Source organism: Nicrophorus vespilloides, unplaced genomic scaffold, assembly GCF_001412225.1.
Source record: "Nicrophorus vespilloides isolate i.1.1-1 unplaced genomic scaffold, Nicve_v1.0, whole genome shotgun sequence".
Lineage (NCBI taxonomy): Eukaryota > Metazoa > Arthropoda > Insecta > Coleoptera > Silphidae > Nicrophorus > Nicrophorus vespilloides.
In genome coordinates this window covers 19,185-41,934 of record NW_017099355.1, presented here as the reverse complement: position 1 = coordinate 41,934, position 22,750 = coordinate 19,185, and the positions used below count along the sequence as shown (strand labels likewise).

At 31.6% G+C, this 22,750-nt stretch overlaps 8 protein-coding genes across 11 annotated transcripts; 4 read left to right on the top strand and 4 right to left on the bottom strand.

Annotated features, from left to right (window-relative positions):
* Positions 1 to 907: 907 nt before the first annotated feature.
* Positions 908 to 3,024, bottom strand: LOC108564375 (protein farnesyltransferase subunit beta). The gene is made up of 8 exons (XM_017923401.1): positions 2,838 to 3,024; positions 2,631 to 2,774; positions 2,392 to 2,516; positions 2,207 to 2,332; positions 1,851 to 2,151; positions 1,669 to 1,792; positions 1,428 to 1,615; positions 908 to 1,369 (listed from the first exon to the last, which is right to left on the bottom strand). Exons 1-8 carry the CDS (start codon positions 2,922 to 2,924, stop codon positions 1,280 to 1,282), a joined length of 1,185 nt encoding a protein of 394 aa, XP_017778890.1. The 5' UTR covers positions 2,925 to 3,024; the 3' UTR covers positions 908 to 1,279.
* Positions 3,025 to 3,552: 528 nt separating this feature from the next.
* Positions 3,553 to 6,594, top strand: LOC108564368 (L-threonine ammonia-lyase). 2 transcript variants are annotated; one of them, XM_017923392.1, is made up of 8 exons: positions 3,553 to 3,656; positions 3,947 to 4,072; positions 4,133 to 4,203; positions 5,118 to 5,405; positions 5,469 to 5,631; positions 5,690 to 5,982; positions 6,042 to 6,267; positions 6,375 to 6,593. In XM_017923392.1, the coding sequence occupies exons 1-8, from the start codon at positions 3,624 to 3,626 to the stop codon at positions 6,525 to 6,527; spliced, it is 1,353 nt and encodes a 450-aa protein (XP_017778881.1). In that variant the 5' UTR covers positions 3,553 to 3,623; the 3' UTR covers positions 6,528 to 6,593. The 2 variants fall into 2 exon arrangements, with proteins under 2 accessions (XP_017778881.1, XP_017778880.1); XM_017923391.1 differs by lacking the exon at positions 3,553 to 3,656 and adding an exon at positions 3,762 to 3,874 and having other exon boundaries at positions 6,375 to 6,594.
* Positions 6,535 to 7,308, bottom strand: LOC108564369 (pterin-4-alpha-carbinolamine dehydratase). The gene is made up of 3 exons (XM_017923393.1): positions 7,071 to 7,308; positions 6,869 to 6,991; positions 6,535 to 6,812 (listed from the first exon to the last, which is right to left on the bottom strand). Exons 1-3 carry the CDS (start codon positions 7,203 to 7,205, stop codon positions 6,630 to 6,632), a joined length of 441 nt encoding a protein of 146 aa, XP_017778882.1. The 5' UTR covers positions 7,206 to 7,308; the 3' UTR covers positions 6,535 to 6,629.
* A 135-nt stretch (positions 7,309 to 7,443) lies between these two features.
* Positions 7,444 to 9,803, top strand: LOC108564390 (U3 small nucleolar ribonucleoprotein protein MPP10). The gene is made up of 4 exons (XM_017923420.1): positions 7,444 to 7,824; positions 7,880 to 8,853; positions 8,917 to 9,384; positions 9,445 to 9,803. Exons 1-4 carry the CDS (start codon positions 7,751 to 7,753, stop codon positions 9,783 to 9,785), a joined length of 1,857 nt encoding a protein of 618 aa, XP_017778909.1. The 5' UTR covers positions 7,444 to 7,750; the 3' UTR covers positions 9,786 to 9,803.
* Positions 9,801 to 11,365, bottom strand: LOC108564391. Its single transcript, XM_017923421.1, has 4 exons — positions 11,035 to 11,365; positions 10,795 to 10,979; positions 10,332 to 10,732; positions 9,801 to 10,280 (listed from the first exon to the last, which is right to left on the bottom strand). Exons 1-4 carry the CDS (start codon positions 11,090 to 11,092, stop codon positions 9,824 to 9,826), a joined length of 1,101 nt encoding a protein of 366 aa, XP_017778910.1. The 5' UTR covers positions 11,093 to 11,365; the 3' UTR covers positions 9,801 to 9,823.
* A 260-nt stretch (positions 11,366 to 11,625) lies between these two features.
* On the bottom strand, positions 11,626 to 14,627 carry LOC108564370 (protein VAC14 homolog). Of its 2 annotated transcripts, none has more exons than XM_017923394.1 (13): positions 14,427 to 14,627; positions 14,221 to 14,371; positions 13,597 to 14,169; positions 13,420 to 13,543; positions 13,247 to 13,339; positions 13,049 to 13,191; positions 12,880 to 12,997; positions 12,715 to 12,829; positions 12,464 to 12,638; positions 12,291 to 12,409; positions 12,142 to 12,221; positions 11,882 to 12,035; positions 11,626 to 11,824 (listed from the first exon to the last, which is right to left on the bottom strand). In XM_017923394.1, the coding sequence occupies exons 1-13, from the start codon at positions 14,525 to 14,527 to the stop codon at positions 11,656 to 11,658; spliced, it is 2,115 nt and encodes a 704-aa protein (XP_017778883.1). In that variant the 5' UTR covers positions 14,528 to 14,627; the 3' UTR covers positions 11,626 to 11,655. The 2 variants fall into 2 exon arrangements, with proteins under 2 accessions (XP_017778883.1, XP_017778884.1); XM_017923395.1 differs by having other exon boundaries at positions 13,247 to 13,333.
* A 444-nt stretch (positions 14,628 to 15,071) lies between these two features.
* Positions 15,072 to 17,676, top strand: LOC108564374. The gene is made up of 6 exons (XM_017923400.1): positions 15,072 to 15,206; positions 15,414 to 15,633; positions 15,952 to 16,188; positions 16,253 to 16,447; positions 16,509 to 16,640; positions 17,051 to 17,676. Exons 2-6 carry the CDS (start codon positions 15,505 to 15,507, stop codon positions 17,327 to 17,329), a joined length of 972 nt encoding a protein of 323 aa, XP_017778889.1. The 5' UTR covers positions 15,072 to 15,206; positions 15,414 to 15,504; the 3' UTR covers positions 17,330 to 17,676.
* Positions 17,677 to 18,527: 851 nt separating this feature from the next.
* On the top strand, positions 18,528 to 21,013 carry LOC108564377. Of its 2 annotated transcripts, XR_001891139.1 has the most exons (6): positions 18,528 to 18,670; positions 18,726 to 18,902; positions 18,957 to 19,058; positions 19,112 to 19,277; positions 19,850 to 20,199; positions 20,253 to 21,013. XR_001891139.1 is itself a non-coding variant. In XM_017923404.1 (4 exons), exons 1-4 carry the CDS (start codon positions 18,533 to 18,535, stop codon positions 19,244 to 19,246), a joined length of 552 nt encoding a protein of 183 aa, XP_017778893.1. In that variant the 5' UTR covers positions 18,528 to 18,532; the 3' UTR covers positions 19,247 to 19,408. The 2 variants fall into 2 exon arrangements, 1 of the variants encoding a protein (XP_017778893.1); XM_017923404.1 differs by lacking the exons at positions 19,850 to 20,199; positions 20,253 to 21,013 and having other exon boundaries at positions 19,112 to 19,408.
* Positions 21,014 to 22,750: the final 1,737 nt, after the last annotated feature.

Genomic DNA, 22,750 nt, shown 5'->3' with positions numbered 1-22,750 from the left:
CTGTTCCTTCAAATCTTTTATTTGAGAAAAAGTGAAGTTTATTTTCAAATTGCAAATATTCATGAATTTTCTGTGCAAACTTAGTAATATTTCTTCAATTAATTAATTAATAATTTACATTTATGCAATTTAATTAATGAAGTGTCCATGGATCTTATACTAAAATATTAGGTTGACAAAATTTGGACACGTTGATTTTGTATGAGCATAAGCAAGTTATAGTTATATAAATCTGCAAAATATTCTGCTAAAAGATAGATCTACGTGCAACTTCAATTGTAATTTTTGTAATTAAAATATCTATGCAAAAGAAGCATTATAGTTCTTTTTAAATTGAAGCAGGAGAACTATTAAAAATTAATATTTCCTATCAGTTTCTCAAACTTAGCGTCATGGCGAAAATTGAAAAAAAAACTACAATTAACATAAATCGATCTTATGCAAAAAAAGAAACAACTAATATTACCAATGTATTATCTTGTATGTAGTATGAAAATAACAAATTATTTAACTATTTTAGTATGTTTTCCCTTTTATATAACACAATATAAACTATTATGGCATTCTTTTTTTTTTCTCTTAATATCATGTCAGTTCATTGATTAATATTTTCAATAAACACTAAATAATCTTGTATTAAATGCATAGAAAACTTTGAATTATGTTGTTAGTTTACACAACCTTGTACAAATATATTTGATGCTGAAATTTATTTAGTTAACTTATTTCAATTTACTAATTACGAATATAAAAATCAATTCGTCAACTGATTTTAGTTATCTACGTTCAATACTAAAAAACGATCATCATAAAATCGTGATACATATAAATCGTAGAAAAAATATCAGATAAAACAAATAACTGAAAATAGAAAACAAGCTAAAAGTAAATGTTAAATTTATTCCATTTAATAATTTACAGTTCGAGGACGGAAATCCTTTGCACAATTTCCTTTCATATCATTCAAGTAATGTTTTAATTTACAAAATTTCAATTCATTATTACCTAAGACGTTGTGATTTGATTGTTTATTCATTTTTGACTTAGACAAAAAAAATATCACAATGAAAGTCTTCGCCCTTAGCCTAAAGTAATTTTCCCATTTATTTTTTTTTCATTAAAGTCTCGAACGAGTTGTTCAGTGTTGTTTCAATTGTCGAATGATTAAAATGATTGCGTAACCTATGCCGACCTGTAGAATGTGGTAATTGTTTATAAAAATGTATAAAAACGGAGAGACATCCACGAATCGTCCGACAATGTTCGACACTTGCTTCTGTCAGAGCGTCTCATCCTTTGTATCTTTGAAATACGTTTTCATGATTTCGACCTTTTCGTAAGAGATGTTGTACAATGGATTGATGAAACCCTAAAATAGGATGTATAAAATACATGTGTATAATTTAAATGCTATTAAAATGTCTTACCAAATAAAATGGAATGCCAATATAATCAGAATTCGTTTGGGTGAGCGATAAACCACTCAGAGTATAACACGTGTGATATAAGTCTGGCCTTTTACCTGGTTTATCAAGAAGTCCACCAGAATTGTACTGACAACAAACCATAATGTACTCTTGAAGTGCGGTTTGGTTGAACAACATCTTCTTTTCGCCTAAAAAAAAAGATTATATTAATATATCCATTTTTTATCATATCGCAAATTACCTAAAGCGACACCAGCTAAAAGCACTGAACACGCTAACCAAAAGGAATAGCATCCATCAACTAATTTATTTGTTCTTCCCTGAAATCCTCCTTCTAACTTCATTTGTTTGTTGACTAGCCATCTCTAAAAAAATAAGTCAATAATAAACAAACTTGCATTGTATATAATCAATAGTTATTACCAATAAACTATGCAAATCGCATAATTTTGGACGTTTCAAAATTGTAAGAACTGCAATTGCGCAGAATGTATAACCACCGTGAGCTTCTAATCCGGGACAACCGGAGAATCCTCCCTCATACGTTTGGCAACTAACAACCCATTCTGCTGTACCATCAAATAATTTTTCGGAATAAATTCCTGTTAATGTCGCTATTGACAAGGCGCAATACACTCCTCTCACGTCAATTTCCCCATCTAAATGCATACGGAAAGCACCATTTGGAGCCCTCACTGAATATAAAAATTCTTTCAACGTTTTCCTAAAATAAAAAATAAATCAATAACTTCATTATAGAAGGAAATTGAAACAACTACCTATTGATAATATCATAAGCTTCTTGAGTCCCGATAATACAAAGAGCATTAACAGCTGCATATGTAGTTGCTAAATGAGGATATTGACCAGGACCACCACCAAATCCACCACTTGGATGCTGGCATCTAAAAAAAATCATCAATTATTCATCTTCTATTAAACATTAAATAGTCTTTAATTATACTTGCTAAGAAACTGTACTATCATTGATTCTTCTTTATTCAGAGGCCAAGTTTTGCTGATATCTGTAAGTAAGGACATGCTGTGCAATGACCAATAGCACAACCAAGTACGACTTGCATCCAAGCACTAAAATCAAAGATATAATTATGCAACTTAATATGCAAATGCAATTTTCAACTATAAAATTAATTTTAACTCAAACATTTAGCTGATAACAATTCTGTAAAACTTTTTATTTACCGAATAACTGTGTGGCAGTTGTGTTAAACCATCCCTTATGAAATCCATGTGGGCATTTGTAGCAAGCCTTGGCAGATTTCTATTTAATGTGATTTTCATGTGTGCAGACTCGTACATATTCAAAACAGATTTTTCCACATCGATCTAAAAAGAATATATTGATGAAATTATATTTGTGTTTTATTAATAGGAAATTTCTATACACACTTGTTCTTTTGATGAATGTGTTTTGTTATTTTCTTCATCATATTGATTAGCAACTAAATCACGGAACGGCCTCATATTCGCCATCATTTTTGTCTTACAATTTCAGATTTATTTAAATACTAATGGTGAAGAAATTAAGTAAAAACGTCGTGGTTGGCTATGCGCCAAATTCCGAACAAAACTGACGGAAATCGGTATTGTTTGGTACCAACTACCACCATCATATCTGATAGCAGCGCCTCCAATATAACAAAACTATTATAAAACAAATATAGGCTACACACTATGCATGTAATAATCACGAAAATCGGATACGAAATAGTTGTTTCGAACCCCAAAAACCAATAAAAATTGTGTGGCCGATAAACCCGAAAGAGGTAGAAAAAGGACCCAAGAGATTTATATTAATATTTAATTATATAAAAAATTAATAATTAAAATTATTAAAAATTTAAAAAAAAATGGTATTAATTTACATTATTTTGTTCAGTTTGTATTAGGGTTGGAATAAATATTATTATTAAATTATTAATAATAATAAAAAAATATCAAAAATATGTAAATAATTTAATATAATTATGACGATCATTGCTATATAATAACCAGATAAGAGTTTTCACAATGTTTTGATATTTCTTTCAGAACAAACAGGAGAAGGGATGAGGAGTATATTATGTTCAGAAAAAAATGTAAACATTCATAACAGTATACGAGCTTCATTACAATCGTAAGATCTTCTGAGCCGTCGTTGCCGTCATTAATAACATTATTATCAATAATAAAAGGATGGAAACTCTTACGTACTCAGCCAAGCGCGAGGTAATTTTTATAAGCGATAATCTAAAAGAAAAGAGACAAACATACATAGGACCTCTGATTAACAGTAGTATTAACTGCCAATGTTTTCAATCTTGACCTAAACATAATAACAAACTGACCCAAATTGCTGATAAAACTGAAACGCTCCGACGAATATTCATCAGTCATTTAAATTTTCTGTCGCAATGGACATACTAGAAGACAAGATGCCATATCTAGTATGCATTGTATTAAATATTATTGGAACCGTTATTTAATTTGTGTGTGTGTTTTTCTACCCCTTTTTACAGGAAGTCGACGATGAGGTCTACGAGGATCCGGCATGCAATGCCAATAATCCCCAAACTATCGGTTTTGAAGACATCACGTCTGCAGCTTTTAAAATCAAGAACGGCGTAATAACAACCCCTTGCACGGTAAATATAAAAAAATATATTTTAAACCCATATATGATGAATATTTTTCTTTCTATATAGAAATCTCATCTGTCTGATATTACTGGTATGGACATTTACCTGAAACAAGAATTTCTGCAATACACTGGAAGGTATTTACACTTTTTTTAATAAAGATTGAATTAATTAACGTGAATAATTGGTACCGTGTTATAGGAGAGTTTACTGTAGATGTATTTATGATGAATTGTACAATTGACTAATTGCAATGGAAAATTTTACCATTAGTGATCTAGTCATTTAAATGTAGTATCAAATAACTTTACATAACTTTACTGTAAGTAAAGAATTAAAACTATAATTATATATTTATAAATCTGTTATTGCTATCGACAATAATCTTTCTGCAATAATTTTTATTATTATTATTTCGTAAAATTTAAATATAATAATTTACAACGTAATTATAGTATGTAGTCTAAACATTGATATGACTAATAACTGCATTTATAAACTTGATAATAATTTCAAAAAAACATTTGCAATAATAACGCGCACAACTTCATCAACTTCGACGATTTTAATTTGTTTTAAAATAATTTGGCACGTTTGTTATTATTTTATATCAGTGTTCTTCCAGATTTTTATGCTTCACGGCCCACCACATAAATATAATTAAATAGTAAACTTCATTTTCGTTAAAATAATTTTGTTAGGATCATTTTTATTAATTTGCAATTCGTGTTTTTTTACTTTGTTGAATATATGTCAATTTTTAAAGTAATTAAAAAAAAAATATATTTCGAAATTATATTTATGTATTGCGCAAGTTGTTTGTGAAGATATTGCCGAGCGTTATTTTATCTCGCACATTTATCGCACCCCCCCATGTCAGGATCTCCAGTAAATACATATTGCGTTTTGCACGATAGCAGTTGTTGCAACACAAGATTTGGCATATTTGTGCCATTTATAAAACTAATAATTAAAAACAATTTCAACACATTGCGATAACGATATTTGTGTTATTATATATAAGAATTTAATCGATTTCAACGCTTTTAAGTTTCAAGGAAAGGGGTGCTCGTTACGCCCTGCTGATGTTAGCCGAAGAATCTAAACAGAAAGGTGTAATTTCTGCGTCGCTCGGAAACCATGCTCAGGCGTTGAGTTACCATGGTTTTAAACTGGGTATCCCAGTTACCGTAGTCATGCCGGTAGTTGCACCAATTATGAAGATTCAAAAGTGCAAAAAATACAATGCTACGGTTGTTGTCCAAGGCAAAGATATGGGAGAGGCTAAGAAAATCGCCATGCGGATTGCCAAAGAGAAAGGGTTCACTTACATCAATGGGTAATTATAAGATTAAAACGTATTTAATACAAAACATTAAATACGTATCCAATTTATTTAAAGATACGATCATCCTCATATCATGGCCGGACAAGGAACCATCGGCTTGGAGATCTTCGATCAAGTCGAAGACATCGATGCGGTCATTGTGCCAACAGGTGGAGGAGGATTAATTGCTGGAATCGGATTGGCGTTGAAAACACTAAATCCAAATATAAAGATTATTGTAAATCGAAGCGAATAGATTTATTATGTTAAATGACTTATGCGCGCTTTGTTCATAGGGGGTGGAATCTGAGAGGTGCTCGAGTTTTTCGAAAGCCATGGAAGTTGGAAGACCGGTTCACGTCGATATACAAGCCACCTTGGCGGATGGTTTAGCCGTACCAATGGTTGGTTATAATGCTTTCGCAACAGCCAGACCACTCATTGATAAACTGGTAGTTGTCAAAGAAGAATTCATTGCTTTGGCAATCCTTCGGTTAATTGAATTGGAAAAATGCGTGGTAGAAGGAGCTGGAGCGGCCGGTCTGGCAGCTATCCTTGCCGGAGAATTGAATGAGCTAAAAGGAAAAAGGTTATTTATACTCATATTGAAAGCATATAGTTATTTTTATTTCATTATTTGTCTTTTAGAGTTGTTTTAAATTTGTGTGGAGGAAATATAGATACAACAATCCTTGGTAGATGCCTGGAACGTGGATTGGCAGCCGAAGGAAGGTTAATCAAAGTCTCCGTTACTGTCAGCGATAGACCGGGTGGTATTTCGGAATTGTGCAAACTTATAAGTTCCATTGGTGTGTCGATAAAAGATATTTTGCATGAGAGGGCTTGGGTTACCTACGACGTGTTCAGTGTTGAGGTAATTATTAAACAAATAATTCAAAATCTAAAATGTAACAGATTTCAGTACTTTTTTCATTCTACTTTTCTAAGAAAATAATTTTAAATATATTTAATCTTTTTTAGGTAAAAGTAATGTGTGAAACTAGAGATTACGAACATGCTATAAAACTGAAGAAACTTCTAAGCAGTATGTACAAAAAGGTGGAATTTATTGATTTCCCCACAACTGATATAATCAATCCTATGGATTTGAAGCTTAACAATAATCGTGTTTAATTGGAGATTATTTATAATAATTTTATTAAATCAAATATATTTTAACAAAACAAAAGATCCATTATTTAGAGTTCTTATAATTCATGATCATCTAACATAAATTTAAACTTTGATGGTTTTGGCAACTTTTTCCATGAAATTTGCCAACTTGACGTCTCTGCCACTGAGTCCTTGGACGTCGTGTGTAGCCAAAGTCACTTGTACCTTGTTGTAAACATTGAACCATTCTGGATGATGGTCCATTTTATCCGCCAAGAGTGCGATGCGAGTCATGAAACCAAAAGCCTAAAAAAATATACATTATGAAACATAAGAAGTATGAGGACACAAAATTAACGTACTTCATTGAAATTAGTAAACATAAATTCCTTGTAAATAGCATCGCGATTCTCCACCAAATTCCAACCACTTTGTAAAAGGGGCTCCAGGGTTTGTTTACGCTCGTCTGCTGTAAGAAGGGTTGCCTGAAAAAAATCGTAAAATTGATAAGGGCAAATTGATTGAACTACATACAAATATAATTCATATTAAGAGATACGGTACCATTTTTCTGTTGGTCTTCACTGCTGCGTAATCAACGGAACACAAGGTTATAAAACGGTGTGTATGGTGAAAGGAAGAACTCGAAATTCCGGATTTCAAGAACACATCGACCAATCGCGTCGCTAAACTCGCCATAATCAATAATTCTCACCACGCCTTCTGCATTTTTGACATAACCCTTGTTGAGAAATAATTATCATTATTTTCAAAACATTTATTGGTCGCCTGTATCACGAAAATCTGATACGAAAGGTCGTTGGTTCAATTCCGAAATATCAACAAAAATTTGTGGTGGCTTTTAAAACCGAAAGGGGTAGAAATAGGGCCGGAGATTTATATCAATAAATAAATTGATATAAATCTCTTTAAAAAAAAACATTTATAAACTGATTATATATGTATTTTTTTACAATCATTTTATTTAGTCATTACCCGGAATGAATTTCGAGTAACGAACTAGCAACCATCAGCCACCATTGTATCTATTAGCATCTGTTAGCATCTACTAATATCTACTTTTGTAACTCTGGTGTATTGCATCATTTGCCGATGGTAACCCTGTCAAATATTATATACTTTTTTGTTATGTTGGTACTCTTTACCACTCGTTACCAGTAAAAATATAACCTATATTAGTGACATTACTCTCACACATGTTGATGTTTTAAAAATAAATAACTATGGGTGAAAAGAATAATTTCGGTAAGGCACTCCAAGATTTTCAAAAGTATACCAAAGCGGAATCGTTTATCAGGTAAAGTATGAAAATTACAAGTTTAAGCAAAATGTAAACTTTTATATTGTTCTAGTGGGGATAATGCACATAAAGAAGGTATTAAATGCCTTCTGAAGCATGGATATGACTTCACTAAATCTGAAGAAACAAGAAAATTGAAATCAGATGCTTTACCTGAACTAATAGTTAACAATTTTGATTTGGAACAGATATGGCAGCAGCTTGAGTTGCAAAATGACAAATTGTTGCATGTTTCCATAAAGTCTGTGAGTAAATTAGTTGTAGGTAAGAATAAATTGATTTTTAATGAGATCAAAGAAGATGAAACTACGATTGATGAGAAAAATATTGCTGAAGAAAAAGAAGACAGTGAAAATGATGATAGCAGTGAAGATGATGATGATAGACCATTAAATTTGGATCCTGATGAGAGTGACTTATCAATGGATTCTGAAGGTTTAGCAGATGAAGAAGAAACAGTCAAAAAAGTCAAGCCAGGCAAGATATCAGCAGTTGACGATCAGTTCTTTAAGTTATCAGAAATGGAAGCATTTCTGGAGAATGAAGAAAAAAAACTTAATGATGCAGAACCAGATTCAGGAAATGATTCTGAAGAGGAAAACATGGATGATGATGAAGTTGATGATGAATATTTCTATAATGATGATATTGAGAGTAAGGACAAGGAGAGAGGAGAAAAGTTAAATCCAAAGTATAAAGATTTCTTCTGTGAAGATGAGGATTCTGGTAGTAAAAAGAAAGCAAAGAGAAATAAGTTTTTTGAAGAACTTGAAAATGATGGTGTTGAAAATAAGGAAGGTGATGATGATGAAGAAGATGATGATGAACTAATGAAGGAACCAGTGGCTCCTGCAAAATCTGCTTATGAATTAAGAGCAGAAAGGTTAAAGAGGAAGATAGGTTACTTAGAGGAAGCAGCAGTGGGTGAAAAACCTTGGCAATTGAAGGGCGAAATTACAGCAGAATCAAGACCACAAAATTCTTTGTTGGAAGAAGTAGTGGATTTTGATTTATTAACAAGACCTGGTAAGTGATTTTAATTATTTTTTTTATTAAAAATTATTTAATTATAACTGTTACTTCGTTTAGCGCCAATCATTACTGAACAAACTTCTTTACAACTGGAGGATGTAATTAAGCAGAGAATAAAGGATAAAGTTTTCGACAGCGTTGTTAGGAAAGAGAAGCCTGTTGAAACCGCTTTGGAGTACAAAAAGAAGTTAGTATTAAATCAGGAAAAGAGCAAAGAATCATTAGCACAAATATACGAGAATGAATTCATTCAACAACGGGAAGCTCAGAATACCGAGGAAAAAGAGGTTGAGGAAGAGGAGCCGGAATTACACAAAAACATAAGGAAGAAAATGGATACGCTATTCTCAAAATTGGATGCCTTATCCAATTTCTATTTCACACCAAAACCGGCTGTTCCCGAGCTTAAGATTGTCAGCAATGTTCCAGCAATTGAAATGGAGGAAGTTGCACCAGTCGCTACAAGCGATGCAACGCTTTTGGCACCAGAAGAAGTTAAACGGAAATCTAAGGGAGATGCTATTGGTAATCCTCGTTTGTTTAATTGTATTTATTTATATATTCATTTATATACATTTATTCTAGGAAAGAGTGAAAGAACAGAGACGGACAAGAACCGTGAAAGAAGGAATAAGAAGTTGAAACAGAAACATCATGCGATACTCAATGAGAAGAAGGCGGCTGCTGTTAACAAATTAGGTTTAGGTAATAAGTACAGTAAAGAAAAGGCGAAGAAGATGTTGGAGCAAGTCACCAAGCATAATAACGTTGATAAGATGGACGAATCTGTCGGTTCCAAGAGCGTGAAATCTTCCACAGCCTTCTTTACACAATTACAGGAGGAGGTTAAATCGCAGATCAAGAGCAAAGTGAAAGAAAACAAAAGCAAAGATAATGTGTTAGACGCAAAGAAATTTAAGTTATAAATTTTGTATCTATGTTATTAATATAAATATATAATGAACTATTTTTTTTTAAATAACCGTCTAGTCAAATCTAAAGGTTTTAACGGCAATTTCAATACAGAGTATTTCTTATCATTAGTACAACGCACATACAAGGCATATCTTTGGAGTTCCATAAAGCCAATAGGAAAATTAGATGCTATTAACTCCATATCGAGTTTAAAATCGTGTGTAATTAGAAGTAAAATAATTAATACCGAAAACGCTTTAGCTTTGCATTCTTTCGACACAAATCTTTTGGCGAGTTTTTGGATGGTGTATATCTTGATGAGGTATTTGGAAACTTCCCGACTTACTGCACATTTTGGTACTCCTTTAAGAATCTCATGTTGAGTTACTGTAAGTAAAGCATCACAAAACAAATAAATTCCTAAATCCCTTTTCAATTTGAAGTCATCCTTGTCCATGCAGTTTTCACAGATCCTCTTAATTTTTAAAGATAAATATGTATTGGTACTAAAAAAAAATTCTAAACTTCTGTAGTTATAATTTGTTATAAATACTAACATTTCAACCTCTGCACCATCCAGTAAATCATTTATAGTAGGTAACAATTCTTCTTGAATGTCCTCTGGAATAAGTTTGCTTAGATTGTAAACATCTTCAACTTTCTCTGCATTTTCATTCACTTCTGGAAGATAAGATAATAGAGAGGAATGATCATATTCCCATTGTTTTTCTGAAAGATCCTCATCTTTCAATATATTATTCATAGTTTCATTGACATCATCATCTTTTCTCCACATCTTAGCATATGTTGTGCTCTGTTTCACTTCTCTCTTTGAACCAAATGTCTCTGCAAACATAATCATGTCCTGTTTATTATCATTTTTAATAAACACTTTGTTTGCATTGTCCTTCTTCAGTTTTGGTTTCATTAAAACATTATCAATTGCAAACAGTTTCATCTAAAAAAAAAGATACTTAATAATTAAATATAATTCCATACACATATAATATTAATACTTACAGAATTTGAATTCTTCTTCTTAATTACCATGAAATCACGGTAATACTCTTCTGACCTATTGGTTTCTCCATTATACTCCAATCCATCAGCAGTAAATATTGGTACAAACTTTTCATCTTTTGTTCTGTATAATTGACAATTACCTGACTCTCCATCGAGGTTTAATTTCCCATTAGTAAAAGTCACTGAAACAAAATATATTAAGCCATACAATATTAAGTTTATTCTTCCTTTTATTACAATTTATTGGTCTTGGAGCTTTCTCATTGTACACCACACTTTTTATTTTGCACTTCATATTAGCAAATAATAACAAATACACGAGGACGATTTAAAAATTGTAATATACAATTTTAGGTTATGACGTTGTGTTAGAAATATGGTCAGGGTGTCGAGTCAAAGCACAGTAATAAGGACTTTATATAGTAAGTAGTATAGTCGGCAGAGCGCGCTATGGATGTGTTAAGCTCGGTATGCGGGCGGGCCACATCTGTCTACATCTGTCCACCTCCAATGTACAAACAATTTCGGTCAGCAATTGAATTAAGGAGTGGGATGTACCCAGATTAACCTTTCTTTTATCATAACCAATAACTCAATAATATTAGTCGTTCTGTGATTTGTGTTTTGGCCTATTGCTATTTTATTTTAGTCGTTCTGACGGCAAATATTAGGCGAAAAATATGAAAAAACCTTGTAAATTTGTCCCATATTATTCAATTATATATATAAATACTTGTTTTATAAGATTTTATTAATTAAATTTTAATCATATTTATTACATATATTGTTGTAATAAAACATAGCTTTTTATAGTACAAATAAAATAACTTTTAAAATGCTATAGAATTGATTAGGTTTTCAAATTTCAAAGTTCTTTAACTCTTTGTTAATAGTGGCAACTTCTTTGGCACGAGATATCTTCTTATAATCAGCATGGTTTTGCTGAACATCTTGGAAATGTTGCAGCAAAACATCATATTTAATACCCTTCATACGGGCTGGTATTGCTTTAATTTCAGTTTGGCTTCTAAAAAAATTAATGAACATATATAATATATACAGTTTTTGCTATAAAACAACTTACTTATTATCACAGTGTAAATGGAGACTAGGAATACAACTGAGACGTGTATGCAATTTATGAAAAATCTCGGTTTGAGGTAAGAGCATCAATAGTCCATATAGTGCCCTCACCAAGTTGCGATCACAAGGAACCTCCAATAGATCTAGTCGCATATCTGTTAAAATTTGAAAAGTTAATATAATTATATTTCAATTAAATGCAAAATACTTTGAAATTAAAACTGGAATATCAAACAACTAATGGTAATAAGGTTTACACACATGCAAAAATTGGTGATTCTATGAGCTGGACCAATTTATCGACTTCAGTAAGGAACTCCACAGTGACCTCAAGATTGGCACTTTATCTTAATTTAAGGATTATTAATAATAAAAGCTATTTCTAATAAATAAATACATGTAAAGGATACAATAATTTGATCAGGTCACAAACATGGTTGTAGCATTGTGATAATAGACATAGAGCAACCGTGGCTACGGGATTATGACACCAGGTTTCGTATAAACAACAGAACAGATCACAACTTTCCTAAAAATACGAGAGATATCAAGAAAGACTAGGATATATTGATATTAACTATACCTTAGTTTTCAACTCTTTCAGTTGAGTCCTTAATTCAAAAAGTTCCGACGATGTTAGCAGAATCATATTTAAGTGCTCCACCATTAAACTGGCAAATTTCAAATTTGTTTCTTTTAAAAGGATCTTCGCCAAGGTTCGATAAATTTCTTCGGCATTCAATAAGACGCACAGTTGTCTAAAACAGTAAAAATGACGTAAATACATTTTATGTATTGCCTTGTTTTATATGATATTGTTAGTAAAATATTCACCTTATAATAAAGGATCCTCTTTCATCCAACAAACTTTTATTTGAATTAAATGAATTGAGAAGGCTAATCACAAACTTGGAATAATACGGATTCATCTCCGCGTTTTTGGCACATTCTGAAAACACAGCCTCATAAATTATTGAATAGACAAATGCTTACTGTTACCATTGGGAGATGAAATTACTTCTGCAATAACTACTAAGCACTGTTGAACAACCTCGTCAGCAGGATCTGAGAAAGTGCGTAACAGCGCAGGAAACAGCACGTCGATATAATCGTACATCTAAAAAGCAAACAATTTATAAATTGTTGCAAATCATGTGAATACAAATACCTGCTTAGGAATTCTTGTATAAAGGTGATGGATCCATTTCAGAACAGCAACTTTCGTCTGCACAGAATTATGTAGCAAGTTCTGCGTTAAAACGTTCAGAATCGATTCTATACTGAGAGAATGCTTTCCGTTGTTTTCTTCATCTATTATAGAAGCAAATATTATATAGTTCTAACACAAGCATTATTTAATTGTTACCTTTCGACGTATCTCCAACTTTGCATTCCTTTGATTCGACTAATTTTAATAATGCAAAATTGACCACTGTTGCAGTTTCTTTAATATCTATGACTGAAGTTAAGGAAAACACAATTAGAAAAATGATAAAAAATCCTAGAGGTTATGAATTAAAGATAATAAAAGAAGGATACTTCTCCGTGCATCCGTGTCGTAAGCCAAACAAGGTAAAACAGCGGTAAAAATTCCAGACATATAGGGTAACATCAGAGGACCTGACAGTTGAACAAACTCTTTAATCCACGTTATCGCTGTCAACTGAAACGATATACAGCAATAAAAACAGTATATTGCGATATAGATCTGTTTACTTGGACCATGTCATCGTTCCTTTCTTGTGCGTGAGCTATTAAAATGTTGATCATGTTACTGAAATCAACTCTTGATGGATCGTTTTTGATACTCCTCAAAAATTCACCCAGAACAATATCACACATCTTCTTAACTTCCATCATGGGATCATCCAACATAAGAAACAATCCATCCAAAAGTTCAGGTAAATATAAAATTAAATCTATATCTGGTACAGCATCTAATACTGATATCCATGAGATAACAAATTGTCTGGCAAATGAGCTTTTTGTAAATAGCCTCTCCCTGAGCAAAGGTATGAAACCATCCAAATCAAAGGATGTGCTTTCAGTAACAATGTCCTTTAACAACCTATCAAGCAATTCAGAGGCATTTTTTACATTCTGCTCTGGATCTGTGGCCACCTTACCCAGGGCACTGAATATATCAGCAAAATGTGTCAAAACAGATCCCCTTGCAACTTTAACAACATTATATAAGCTTTCCAATGCATAATACCTGACTCTTAAGTCAGCATCAGAAAAACATGCTAAAATTGGTTTAATTAACTCTACTGTGTATTGACTTGTATCCTAAAATATTAATATTCATCAATGATAGTTATTTCTAAAGCCAAAACATACTTTTCCCAAAGCAATAGCAACAGCAGCTAAACCAATTAAGCCACCTTTTCTTGCATGAGCGTTTTGTGATGTGGCAAAATCTTGTCCAAGCACTTTCAACAACCTGTTTATTTGCGTCGTGTTGTTCACTGTAGCAAATTCTTTGACCATCCTATAAATCAAATGAATTATAAATTTTGAAAATAAAGTGCTTTGCTAAACCTTACTTTTCTATTTCGAAGGCTGCAGTTTTGCGTTTATCGTATAATTTATCATGCAACGCACGAACACACGCCGCACTCAGTGGAGCGTAATCCTTTTCCGACATTATTTATTGGAAATGAATGTTTGTTACAAAATAAATGTATAACTTTTCCACGATATTTTGACAACTGTTTGACACCTCCCAGTAAAACTTTATCTTTACATTGACGTTTATTGATATTTAAAAGACCTACTGTCTCTATAACAGATTGAACTACTTTTTAAAATATTTTATTTTGGATTTATAATAACCGCTGATAATAACAATTCAAGTTCTAGACATGAAATTTGTACTATGAACGCATAATATAAATTACATATAAATCTAAACATTTACTTGGCCTGATCCACAAATATAATATATAGTTCTTCGAAACTGTAGTTAAATAATTATTAAAAATACTTTAAATTAGGGCCGAAAAACCTATGGTCAATAGCCCTTTGCAGAAGTTTAATTTAATTTTTTATTTTTGTTATTATATTATTATACCGAGTTTATATTTCGGTCATATATTGTTGCAATATATATTATTTTTAATTTAAATTGAATGTAAATTAAAGTAATTTATGTTCATTTAGCAGTAGTCACATTAAACCCGGAAGTCATGCGTCATTTGCTGTGTATTAGTAAACATGGCGAATCGTTTTTGGCGTCCACCTTTTTTTGACGTCAATGTATAATCTTTTTCGTTGCAAAAATTTAAAAAATAAATTTACCAGAAGCCCTCAACTAGCGTTAAAATGTAAGTATTGCAGTTGTGCAGTGTTATTAGAAACACGGAACACTTTAAGCATTGAAATTAGCATGAACAATAATTTGGCATTCTTCAATAATGGGTCATGCCGTGAATTGATGCTCAAATTTATCAACATATGTATTATCTGCAAAAGAAAAGCACCTCTATTTTAAAGTTTAATTGAGTTTTATAATGTATTTTTTCATTTTATAGGTTATAATACATATCTTAGGTTATACTCTGGATTGTTTGAATGGCTATGGATTGGAAGTGGGATCAAGTTCGCAAGTAGAGAAGAGGTGACATGCAGTCTGCTGATTCAAGCCGATATATCAATTCGGTATCAGACCTTTATGGGGACGACGAAATCGAATTCCTATTAGATGATATTAGAGAATTGGAGCCAATATGTAGCAGACCAGATGATAATCAGGTATGCACCACCTTTCTATAATATTTTTTTTATAGCAACAAGTAGATTATTGCTTTTATGGATTATTTTGTTATTTTTTGCTTGAGTTATTGTGATATTTATGCCTTAAGTTTGAAATAAACAGAATTTTATCAATTTATTATTTTGCTATTATTTCTTTTATTTAAAACCCATTTACCTTTATTATTTTTTATACAATTTATCAGGTATTATAGTGCACGAAGTATTTATATATATATATATTAATTTCTATATTATTTATGGTAGGTATGTATAACACTGAATATTCATTAAATTTATTAAACTATAAATTTTAAGGGAGGAGATGGCATGAGTTGCGTGCTTCAGGATTTTGAAATAGCTGGAAGTGGAACAGGAGAACCTGCAGGTGGTGGTGCAGAGTCGCCAGTGGGCACTGTTCATTCATGGGACTCACATTCTCACTACCGACGAAAATCCGCCTCACCTGATTTATCACTCTACTCAGGTGTGATTGTCTACTGCGATCATACACACTTAAAAACCCCAACTGGACTAATAAGACTACTATTAGTGGTAATATCAATATAATAATTTTGAAAATACAATATTTACTTAAAACAAAATGTTTATTTTTCAGATTACATCGGTAGCGTGTTTAGCATGTCTTTGTACATCGGGAACTGTGAAAGTGGGATTATTTATGCTGCCATTAGTCAGTCGAATTAGATTGCTGATGTTCATCACATTACTCAGTATTTTAGTTACATGTTCATTGTTGTTCCTCGATATTTCACATATGATATATTTATTCCCATTTCCATGGGGGAAATTGGTGAGCGCTACTCTTAAATGCGATCCTTGTTTGCCTTACTGATTTTACTTTTAATTTCCAGAATGCATATTTTTATCTCAGCCTTAGTGCGTTGTTCCTTATTGCCTCAAGTCTAATATTTCACATGATATTTTTATCAGAGGCCTTCTTGTGGGTTCCAAAGTGGACACATCAACAACTATTAATTACTGGGGTAAGTTAAAACATTGAGAATAAATCTTATTTTAATTTACCCTACATACGTTAATTTTTTTACAAATATCCGTACGAATTTAAAATATCAATCGACTGTGTGTAGTATAATTCAAAACTGGCTTTAGGAAAAAGTAAATAATATAGTCTGTCTGAAAAATAGTTTAAATTAGGGCCGAAAGACCTATGGTCAATAGTCATACTACTGTGTATATTATTTAAAACTCGTTTTAAGAAAAAGTAAATAATATAGTCTGTCTGAAATAATTGAAAAAATGTATTAACAAAACCATATGTTGCTATATGAGTACTTTGTTGGAATCTCACCCCACTCAAAATTTTTAAAAATCCAAAAAGTGGTTAGGATTAATGAATCTTTTTTAATTATTGTTGACGTTTTCCTTCTTTCAGTGTCTTGGGTATGCATGTTGTGTAGAATCACTAGTATTAACGATAATCCAAAAGTGTTCAGAAGATCACTACCAGCCAGTGGCGGAGGACCCGAGTATGATCCTTCAGGAGCGCCACACATCGCATCCGAACTCGCCCGACCATAATCAGACGACACACAATTACAAGCCAATAATCAATTATCAAATCCCGGCTGTCGCTTCCACTTCCCGACAAGATCCATACAACTATCTGGACGATGTCCAACCGTGCTCCTCGAAGATGGCGCAGGATGCATGATATACTATAGACGATTAACGTGAATATTTTCCCGGAAAATCGTCGATCTACTTTTATGTTTTATGGATTTTTCGGTTATCTCTCATTTGTTTAACGATGAGGCCATCATATTGTCCATCACCACAAAGACCCAATATAGACCATCGGAAAGATATATATATATACACTTGCACTAATCTGAAACGACAAACATGTTAGTACCTTGTTTTCTTCTTAGTTTATTTTGAATGATGTGATAGTGTAAAGTTTATAAAAAAATCACCTTATTGTGTACAGATTTTACACAAGTAATGTATAAAATATATAAATATTATATATTTAAAATAAAGACCGATTGTAGTATACGTAAATAAAACACAAGACAAGTTAAAATTGATATAAGTACTAATGTATAAAGAAAAATGAAATATCAACGTGGAAAAGAAACATTAATGAACAAATATTTTTTAAAAACAATTTATTTTTTTGTGTTAGAAAATACTATTAATTTAAATGAATTGTTGCGTAATTATATGTCTGTGTCATTGTCAGTATGATTTCTCCTAATTTTTTATGGAAAATTCTTATGAGTAGTTTGTATTAAAAGAGAGGAGTATCTGTTGTAATGGAAAAAAGTGTTCATTAACTAAAACTAATCTAGGTTAATCTGAATTGAAGAAAATACATAGCACAAACATTAATTATTATAATAATCACCCGACCAATGCGTCGGTCTTCTACTATTTTTTATATTTTTGGAATGGAACATTGAGGCGATAAGGAGAAACCAGTATTATTTCACTACTGCCATTCGACTAACGTTTTCATTTCGTCTTCACTAGTTATGAAAGAAACAAAATATTGATATTAAAATGAAGAGACAAAATAAAGAAAACATTTTTATTTTCATAGACAATCAGGATACCTGTAAAGTGACTATATATATATATATTAAAAATATATGAAAAATATTTACGAATTTACCTGTAATTAACTATTTTTTCCGATTAGATAAAGTATTTAAACAAAATGGTGAAACACTTACAAACTAACTTAATTAAATAAAAAACAACTTGTGTTCTGATAATAGTGTGTTTTATATTATTAATATAATTGAATAAAAACAAATCGAAGATTATAATTTTATCTAAAATCAACGTTCAATACTATATTGTTATCAATTTCCCCGATTGCAAGCGATCATTATTCGTATATCGGTGTGAAATGGCAGCTAGAAAATCGCTTGCATTCCTACAATCTGTGATCGCTGTTACTAAAACTCACGATGAAGTGGTCAAGGAGAAATTTAAGCCTGGAAAGTACGTCTTCACCGTTGCCGCCAATATCAAAATCGCGGCTGTGGTAGGTATTCAACAGGATTATTTTCTTTCTTGTTTCATAAACAAATATTGTCTAGATAATCCTTCTCGCTTGTTTGGCGATAACTATTAGCTCGGATTATTGCGTGGAAAATGTAATTTATCGATATCTCATTGGAATTGTATCAGGGTTGACTTTAATTATAGTATTCTGCCTGTACGTAATCTTTAGTTCTGGTGTGGTCGTTCAAAGGACAACCACTTGGGTGAAAATAGTGAGTGAATCAATATTAACTGCCATACAACGATTTGTGAAACTCTTATTTCAGGATATAATCACCAATTTGATTTTAGCTCTGTTGACAATAATTTCATGTTCTCTTTGTATGAACATGTGCTTGATAAATTCTACAATTCGCAAGGTTCCAGGTGTAAGTTACTAACCACTAGAGTCGAATTTATTTTGTATTTATTCACATTTTAGCCTCTCGGTCTTACAGGTGGAGCTCTTTTGATAAGTAGTTGCGCTGCTCTGTTTCTGTTATACAGGTATAGAGAAGACGAGGTGGTGGAATCCCTACCAAGACCTATGCAACCTCGAAAGTCAATCTTTGCGTAGATACATCTTGCAGTATTCTTGATTATATTAGGTGAACTACAATCTCATAGTATATTCAATTAGTGTAAAATGAAATTGCTAGCATAATAGAAATTGAAGACACATAATAACGTAAAATTATTTTGTATTATGTAACAATTATATTGCCAAATATTAGGATAAAGAAATAAATTATTATAAATTAAAATAAAACAATTACCATTTATTTAAATATTGAAGCATTGACTGTGGTAATTATTATTATAATTATCACTGCTCAAGTTTGAAATTTTATTTCAAAGAAGTAGCAGGAAATATTGAATGTATATATTTCAAAGCTAATTGATTGTTACTACATATTGTTCTGTTTTTTTTTACATGGACTAATTGATAACTGAAAATTGATAATATGTCTTATCAAAAAAAATAGAACATTGATAAATTATTTTGAGGAAAAGTTATATAAATGAACTAAATGAATAAATGTTTACTATAAATACAAAATTACATCTTGATTGCAGTTTTTCCGTTCTGGAAATAATGATTGGTGTCGGCAATAAAAAATAAATAAATAATAATGTTGAGAATACAATATTCAGTTAAAACAAAATCTTTATTTTTCAGATTACATCGGTAGCGTATTTAGCATGTCTTTGTATATCGGGAACTGTGAAAGTGGGATTATTTATGTTGCCATTAGTCAGTCGAATTAGATTGATGATGTACATCACATTCCTGAGTATTTTAGTTACATGTTTATTGTTGTTCCTCGATATTTCACATATGATATATTTATTCCCATTTCCATGGGGAAATTGGTGAGCGTTACTCTTAAATGCGATTCTTGCTTGAAAAAGTAAATAATATAGTCTGTCTGAAATAATTGAAGTATGTATCAACAGAATCATATGTTCCTATATGAGTACTTTGATCGAATCTCATCCCACTCAAAATTTAAAAAAATCCAAAAAGTGGTAAGGAATTAATGAATCTTTTTTAATTATTGTTGACGTTTTCCTTCTTTCAGTGTCTTGGGTATGCATGTTGTGTAGAATCACTAGTATTAACGATAATCCAAAAGTGTTCACAAGATCACTACCAGCCAGTGGCGGAGGACCCGAATATGATCCTTCAGGAGCGCCACACGTCGCATCTGAACTCGCCCAACCATAATCAGACGACACACAATTACAAGCCAATAATCAATTATCGCATAGTGATTGGTGCCGGCAATAATAAATAAAAAGACGCTTGGAAGAAACGATTATTTATGTATAAAAAGTAATTTTGCATGCTAATATTTTTAAAAATTTTATTTTGCTCAATTAATATTTAGTTTATTTTAAAACTGTACTATACTGAATCCACATCGCAAAATAGATATAAAAGGAATCACAAACAACAACAAAAATATATGCGGGAATTCTTTATGTTGTATGGTAATATGTAAATAATTTTTTGATTTGTTTAGAACCAGCTCCACTCTCCCCACAATCAAAAATCACAAAACACTCACTCACATACCAAACCATGTAAAACTTTTTATGTAAACTCACACTCACCCGCAAATTAACCCAAATGTAACGCTTCCTTTTTTTCTTTTTTTTTATTAAATTGTAACTATCGTAATGCCGAAAGAGCTAAGGCTTACAGGGACATGCACCTTTAAATAATTAACATTGTAATATATCTCAATCCAAATAAATAAACTGAAATACTACTACCCGGCCTCTTATTCCCTGTCTTCTCTTCTGCTTCTTTTGTGTCTTGATACTATGTAAGGTTCTCTGTATTATCTCGTGAGTATTCTCTGTGTTGGCTCTCGGACTCATTATACTGTAAGAACCCTTTGTATCCTATGTATCGTACTGTAGTGTAACTAGCCATGATTTAATAAACATTATACTACGAGCATCTCCAAATATTTAATAATGAATGTTTTAATTCAATCCAAGTTTTATAATTTTTTCCTCTAACTAATATTTCTGCATTCTCTCTTAAACTTGAACAAATACTTAAAATAAGCTTCTATGTTTAAAATTGATTTGTCTCAAAATAATCTTTCACAATCTTCTATAAATGTATCTATCGTTTCAAAATCTCCATTATATTGATGACTTAAAATTTTCTCTAATGCAAGTTTTTGCAAGAAAAATTTAATATTTTGAGTTTCCATTTTAATTGAATTTAGTTTTTATCCGGACCAAAAAAAAATTGATTTTATGATTTCTCGTAATTTCTATAGAAAACTGTTTTTATCTAAAAAAAAATCGGCCATTTGCACAACTAAAACAATCAGAAATAAAAATTCCACTTCCGTCCGCCTGCGATTTCGTGCGTGATAGCTCCAGGAATTGGTTTACCCTCTGCTGTGAATGGCTTTGAAGGAACCGAGAACTTGGCTTGAATCGTACTATGGTTTCGTAGATGCTGTTGTAACGAGTCCGTTGTCCAGTCTTCAGGAATTGATTGACTCTCGTCGGCTCGAATGGCTTCAATCCGATACTCGGTTACGTTAGGTTTGTATACCGCTGCCAACAATAATTAATGTCATGTCCCATATATAATGTGGTCACTAAGGTGGAAAGATGTATAAAGAATCTGGCCAGTTACTTGAAAAATAAAAACTTATCAATGGAGAAACCAAGGTTTTTTTCACGAAGTTCTCCAGTCTACATCCCGCCGATCATACTGGAGGGACGAGAGCTGGAATGGGTTGGAGAAATTAGATTCCTGGGAGTGTGGCTGGATAGTAATTATTTTGGAATAGACAGCTGGAGTTAAATTTTGAGTGAAAATTGTAATAATTTTGATAAAAAGTTAAATATATACTAAGTAAATATATTTAAAAAAGGACTAGTGACTGCTGATATGGAAATAATATTTTTAGAAAAATATAATTTTAATTCAAATATAAAGTGAAATTAAAAGAATGGCAATAGTAACACATACGAGGGCTATTGACAGTAGTCTTTCCGTAAATTATTATCAGCATTAATGGAATTTAATTTATTGTTTGCTTAATGAATAGCGTTTTGGAATGGAAAAAGTCAATTGACTTTTAAGAATAAACGCAAACGTGATTATGAAACTGTCGTGTCCCGGGATTAAGAAATCTCTGGACACTGTGGATTATCTCGTAGTTATGTCGGTGTGGAGTCTTAGAGGGGTTTATGAATATTAAATGCAATGTTCTTAATTAGTCAACTATACAATAGTTGATCTTATGGATTATTAACTAAAAGTTATATTTTTCTCTTAAGTTAATAATTAGGAAGTGAGACCAGTTCAGTTTGCTCCCAACTTCTATCTTCTCAGTTCGGCCCCCTAACTAAGACTATCTTAAAATAGGTTTCAAATGTTTATTTCATAAATATAGTACATGTTCCATTTTATATATTTGTATGAAGAGTCACAATGTTTAAGCCTTAGCTCTTTCAGCATGCTGTTAATGGGTTAGAAGTTTAGTAATAACAAAAAAAATATGTACACATTATAGTTCAAATATTTTTATTGATATGTGAT